This window comes from Pelobates fuscus, chromosome 5, assembly GCF_036172605.1.
Source record: "Pelobates fuscus isolate aPelFus1 chromosome 5, aPelFus1.pri, whole genome shotgun sequence".
NCBI classification, from domain to species: Eukaryota; Metazoa; Chordata; class Amphibia; order Anura; family Pelobatidae; genus Pelobates; species Pelobates fuscus.
Window position 1 is genome coordinate 348,287,779 of NC_086321.1, and position 6,830 is coordinate 348,294,608.

Consider the following 6,830-nt stretch of genomic DNA (forward strand, 5'->3'; position numbering starts at 1 on the left):
AGAATATGTGATGCTTGTCACACATGGTGGATTGGCAACAATAGTATCTTACTTGTAGCCTAGGCTAATTAAGAGTTAAAGTGCTCAGCAATCAGTAATAAGGACTTAATGACACTCTCCTTGATTTGATTGGTAACTGAACCATTTGCAAGCATTGTTATAGAGGAGGCCAGACATGCAGCCTGTTTTTCCTGCCTTCAGTGTTGATTTCTAATATTTGATTATCTATTTATCTATATATTTAATAATTTGCTTCTGCAGAAAAAGATGGATGTAAAGGACAAAGATGAAAATCATGAGGACTCAAAGGTATGATCTTGCATCCCCTCTCCCTCAATTACTGCTTTTGTTTGGTAAATGGCAAATCTAAAGTCTACCTTTTTATCTTCAGGCAGTTTCTCCGAGAATCTGCTTCTAACCAACTGTTTTTGTAGGTTTGGCCATCCCCTACATTGCGTGCCCTGTGATATTTTTGGACTCTGTATTTTTATTGTCTGAGGAACATATGCCACCTTATATTGGACCACTGCTGGCCTACTTTTATTTTTTTTATTTTTTTAACCTGGTGTTTGGCTGATGCCAACTGTTGCCCAATAACACTGGCTGACTTTCACTGCCTCTAATCTGTGGGTGAGTTGTTTAAGGTTATCATATCCATCATGTTTTCATGGACCCATATCGTCTGTATGCAGATGAAAAGTACATTTAAAGTAAAATCTTGCATTATGTGCAGTTGCCGTACTGCAGAAGGCTGTTCTTTTGGGATTCCTTATCAATAGAATGAGCGCTTTATTCAATATTTTTAAAATACTAGTGAATGCATTCCAATAATTTGGATAGGAAATCTCCAACTTTACTACAGTGGCCTGTATCGTGCTCTTACTACCAATTCAATGCTTAGTCCTTAAATCCCTTCCATTTTTACAATATGTTCTGTCCCTTATTACCTCTGCAGCCCTTGGCCATCTCCCCTCCATACCCCCTTACTTTTTAAGCCTGCAGAAAATAATTTTAGATAGGCTTATATTTGGTGCTATGATGGATAACTAGGCACATTCACTTCACATTCAGAGTCAATTATGTGAATTGCTGAATTTTTTAAAAAAAAAACTTAAATAGATTACTTTTTAGAACAAAATAGCTGAACTGAATCTACATGACTTGAGGTTTTTGTAACTTACCAATTTTTGCCTCAATTTCAAAATTAATTTTAAATTCTAGACCCTTGACACTTTAGTCAATAAGCCTGAGTTTGATTATCTTTTTGTTCTCGGTTTGTGGTGTTTGTTCTTAATTTAAAAATGTTTTATAGAACACTCTTCCACTGGATATATGTATTCTGTTATTATGTATGTATTCAATTCTGTTTGGTCCAGAAACTTAGTACAGAGGTATATAAAATATCCATAACTTATTTCAATATGGTCAATCAAGGATTTTTTTTTATTTCTTAATACTCGAACACATTAACCACCCAAGCTGCAAGGTAATTGTTTAAGTGCTAAGATTTTATGAACATGTGTATTATCGACTGGTTTGGGATTGCGTTTTTTCCTCCCTATAGCAATAGTTGTTGGCTTTGGTTTCAGATTCAAGGATAGAGGGGTGACCAAAGTGTCCATATGTGTTCTAGAATAGGTGGGTCAAACTTTAGGCCCTGTGTGATGTATAGTTTAGGGTCTGGTCCTCCTGTCCCTTTTGTGGGAGAAGAGCAGATTTATTGTATGTTTGCTTACGGTTTAAATTAATTTTTTTATGTACATAAACCATGTTGTTTGACTTCGCAATGTAGATGCCCATGAGGTAATATACAATATTTGCCCCTAAAATCTGTCTTGCTAATGTTAATGTCCTAAACATGTAACAAAATGTTGCTGTTTTTTTTCTCCAACAATACCATATAGATAACTCTGCCTTGGGGAGACAAAAAAATGCTAAACTTTGAGCTTTATACACGTTGTAATGTTTCTGTGGAAAATTGAGATATATATATTGTATTATATATTTTGTTTACATCCCATGTTTTAAAACTAGACTAACATTGTCATTTTTTTTTTTCTTATTATTTTAGGATGAATCTAAAGTAAAGCCAAAAAGTAAAGGAATTATAAGGACTCTCTTGATGAGGTTCACACAGATCTGGCCTCTAAAATATGTGGTGAGTGTTAAGATGACTTTATTGAACAAATTAATTTTGTTCAGCTGCCACACAATACTCCAACTTCTGTCGCCTTCCTTCCTGGTCGAAATGATCATTAGAACATTTTTAAGGTGTTCTTTCTGTGTGTAGGAGGAAATATACAAGCACTGTTGGTCTTATTGTTTTGCAGTTTAAAATCCTTAAGAAGATTATATTCTTTGGACGCTCTGAAAAGGTGGAGACTATTTGTGCAGCTGATCAGGCTTCCCCACCTGGCCGGCGTGTCCTGAGCGGCAAGAAGAGAATCGGTCGCTTGACCAGGATAATCTTGTATTTCGCCCCTCACAGGCTGCAATGTGCACTGGGATACAATGCTGAAGGCATTGGTCAAGCAACGGGATCAGATGGTTGGTTACTTTTTAAGCGGATGTAAAAAGTTGTTTGGGTGGTTATATTCAAAAGTGGCTAAATTCCATCTAACGGCAACTAAACTTGAAGATGCTGAGCAATATATTAAATGTTTAATACTTCTATTGACCTACACATGTGTATATGAAAACGTACCATATTAAAAATTAATTGCAAACCACATACTAGCCTACTTATTTTTCACTGTTGCGCTCTTTGTCATGAGCTTAAAGGAACACTATTGGGCCAGGAACACATATTCCTGACCCTATAGTGTCAACTATTTAGCTCCTATGCCCCTCCGTAAATCTAGTAAAAACTCCAATTATTGGTAGCACTGCATGGGTTGGTCTACTCTGCCTCCTTGGTTGACATTAGAATTGATGATCTTAGCCAATCACAATGCTTTGCCACTGAAAAACATTGGATTGGCTGAGATTGTCAATTTTTGATTTTGGCCAAGGAGGCAGAGCCAAACTCCATTCTGGCCAATCAGCATCTCCTCATTGAATCGATGCATCTCCATGTGACTCAGAATGTCAGTGCTGCACAGTGTGGAGCATGCCCTTAAGCAGTAATATAAACACATTCTATATAAACAGACTTTTTTTTTTTTTTTTTTAAAGCAATGTTTGCTTTAAAAAACCTGCAGGGACATACTATACACACTACAACTACATTAAGCTGTAGTTCTGGTGACTAGTGTCCCTTTCATGTGTCTTAAAGTTAATCTGAAACGCTTTGACTTACTGTTGTGGGACAGACCATCCTGATACAGTGCTGGCCTGCATTTAATATGGATGTTATGACTCATGGAATAAAAGTAGCCTATTTTGGTTCAGAATGTACTGTATGGGACTCTCTGGTTTGAAACTGTAAGTTCCGAGACTCTGAATACCATTTTGAATGCAAAATCTTCTCCACAGACGTAAGGAAATCTCCATTGAAACCAAGCGGGAAGGGAAGCAAGAGGAAGCAAGATGACGTAGATCTAGAAGAACAGCACAGCTGGGTCACATTCATGAGCGAGGATCTTCCAGATGAAGATCAGCCTGATGACCCCACATACGAAGTAGCATTCATGACCTCCATTTGCTACACTCAACTAATCTTATTTCATATAACCCACTAATTTTCTAGACTAAATATTAAACACTACTTTAGTATTAGCAAAAGTTATGCTTTTAATTCCAGAACTGTAGCTTTGTATTTATATTAACTATTCATGTATAGTTTATTTATATTTTATCACATAGCTGCCTTTATTGATATCGAACGTGCATCACAATAGAATATTGGTTGATCTGCAATCTACTGGTTCTTTTCAGCCCAGCAAGTCATCTGGCACAGATAGTGAGGAAGAACATTCGAAGAATGATACAGAAAGTGACCTAGAAACAGAAGAACGGGATGGAATTGTAATGCTCAAAGAATCTGCAGAAAAGGAAAAGAAAGAGGTAAGAATTCAAGGTGAAGATTGTTTAAGAACTATATGCCGTGGGAAAGAACGCTCTTAAAATTAAATCAATGAGCTGTATTCTTATGGTGGCTTGACTTCTGTAATAAAAGGGAATCACGACGGAAGATTTCCATCATGTGTCCTTAAGGGGAGCTATCCAGATTTCACTATAATGTCAAATGCTAATTTCCAGTAAATTGGTAAGTTATTGGTGTTTGTGTTTTTTTGTTTTTTTTGTTAGAGTAATTTTAGAGACATAATAGTTTTTATGTATGTGAATTATTCAATGCCTACAATAACATTTTGGTAATTGGAATAATTCTTTCCAAATTCGAACAGGAATGTCCTTCTAAAGAGGAGCAAACTAATGCTGATGAACATTGTAATGGAGAGCAGAATCAAGACAGTGATTCTCCAAAGAAGGATCCGAATCCTGCAGGTTAGTGTGAAAGCAACTTTCTATGATCTTTGAGAAATTAACCTTGAGTCATCTTACTGGGCAGGCAAAAGGCAATGGCCTGGACTACAGGCACCGTGACCATTTCAAATCACGAGTGGTCAGGGTTCTTGGATTACAGTAAAGCGCGTTATTTTTGTTTAGTTGGTTATGGAGGTTATTAGAGTAATACTTGGGGAGGGGAAGATGTTTAAACATGTGGAGTTTGAAGATGCTTGTGGCTGAAAGAAGGCTGCAGTTGAAGCAGGGAGTGGACCCCAAGTAAAGTCAAATAATTACTGAACTATTTTGGTAGCATAGTGGGGTGTCATGCTGGTACCATAACAAATACAGCACACTGCAGTGGGTGCTTGGACTTTTAACAGTTTAATACATATTGTCTCCCAACACTGGAAGGTATTAAATCTGGACTGTGAAGTCCTAAAAGTGTGCAGTGATGCCCAAAATGGTCAGCCATCACAAAATTATGGAATCTCTGAAAATGGTCACTTATGAATGGGTTAATGTCAGGAAGGGTTAGTAGATGTTTATTTTTTTACTGTAATGCACAAAATGTCAAAGAAAATGAGTTTTCTCTCAAACTCTTAGTCATCCCACTATTTTAAAGGGGTTGGTGGAAGGACATATAAGTAATGGGAATATGGAAGTTATAAGTATTTCAGCAAATGATTTTAGCTACGTTATTTGTTTGGAGTGAATGGAGGCTTTTCTAAAATCAGCTGGAGGTCTAGAATGCTCTTGATGTCTTTTCTAACACAGCAGGTGATCACTTATAGTCACTGTTTGGTAGTCTAATCTATTTTCTTTCTCCCTAACAGAATGAATCTTACTGCCTGGAAAATAAAAAAATAAAAGTGTTTGGCAATGTAACGAAGAAAAGTGACTAATCCTTGTATATGTGAAATGTATCTCACTACCAACATATTATACATAGATGAATAAATATATTTTTCACCGAAGCCTAGTACTTGCTTTTGTGTGGATTGTATTGTTATAAATTTGTTTTGATTTTTGGTTTCTTCCTATGGTTGAGAGAATCTTATCCAAGTATGCCTATATTTGAATATGTATGAATAAAACAAAATAGACAAATACCATGTGAATAATGTTTATGAGAAAACCGCTCCCTAAATTTGTCACAATGTTTCTTTTTATGTACCGTATTTATATTTCAGTACAGTTACCTGGGTAAAACCTTTATACCATACAGGGTATTTCAGGCTGCTTTTGCAGTCTGCACAGAAGCACTGCTGTGTGACCAGATTTTACACTTTCGATGTCTTAATTTTTGGATACTTGAATACAGCCCTTGTGTGTTTAGCATAGGGAAGGAAGGGACATGTGCAGTTACTGTCCAATGTAAAACAAAATAAAGTTTATTTCACCCAAGATTAGGAGGAAGATGTTAAATGAAAATATTACCTTTCTCCCTTTAACCGCACAAAACTTGGGGAAACTCTGTAACAGGATCTGTATATTTACATGAATGTGATTTCCTTATGTTGACAAAACCATTGTGAAACTGTTTTTTTTTTTTTTGTTTGGTTTGTTTAATTGGTTTTGTTCTATAGTTTGCAACTCATTCAGCTTGTGGTAATTCAGTGTGAAATGGATATCTGAAAAGTGTATATATTTAGAATACCTCAAACTCCTGTTAGCCATCGGGCATCCAACTGTGCAAGAGATTTCTTTAAGAAAAGTTTCAGAATTTATACTTTTTTTTTTATATACGGTTTTTAATTACCCTCGATTTGAAGAGGATCTGTTAATCAGCAGTTAGTGTATTTTTTTTCCTTACATGAATCTGTTAAAATAGAATACAAAACTTTTTTCTTATTCAACACAAAAAGAGGATAATTACAGTGCTAGATTGTGGCTTACCCGTCTCCAAGATATAGGGTGGCCAGATCGTTTTAGAATCATTCAGCTTCCCAAAAACACAAATCTGTATTTTAAATGGTAAAAAAATTAATGTGACTTTTATTTCTATCACTAACATTGGTAGTACACCACCATTTCTCGACTATACATTGGGCTTATCTAACAAATAGACAAAAAATGTTGGAAGACACCACTGACAAGAGGTGAAGGTCCTGATGAAAATGAGCTTACTATCTAGGAGAAAGGGGTAAAGGAACACAAGTAGCACAATGTGTCAAAATGGAGGAGAGGTTAATATGAAGCCTGTGTCTAGCTAAACTTGTGATTGTGATGTCTGGAGGTACTTGGTGTGGAAAGGGAGAGGATGACTGTGAAAATACAGGTGATGAGAAGGGCTATTTTCAAGAGACATTAAGCACCCAGATAACTCCAGCTAATTCAAGTTGCTTGGCTGCAGTCTCCCTGTCAGTTGCAAAATGCAATAA

The 6,830-nt window shown here is 36.2% G+C and overlaps 1 protein-coding gene across 1 annotated transcript; it reads left to right on the forward strand.

Annotated features, from left to right (window-relative positions):
• Positions 1-209: 209 nt before the first annotated feature.
• LOC134610334 (uncharacterized) lies at positions 210-5,317 on the forward strand. The gene is made up of 7 exons (XM_063453284.1): positions 210-309; positions 2,072-2,158; positions 2,331-2,547; positions 3,475-3,620; positions 3,877-4,005; positions 4,347-4,446; positions 5,283-5,317. The coding sequence occupies exons 1-7, from the start codon at positions 268-270 to the stop codon at positions 5,285-5,287; spliced, it is 726 nt and encodes a 241-aa protein (XP_063309354.1). The 5' UTR covers positions 210-267; the 3' UTR covers positions 5,288-5,317.
• The last annotated feature ends 1,513 nt before the right edge of the window (positions 5,318-6,830 follow it).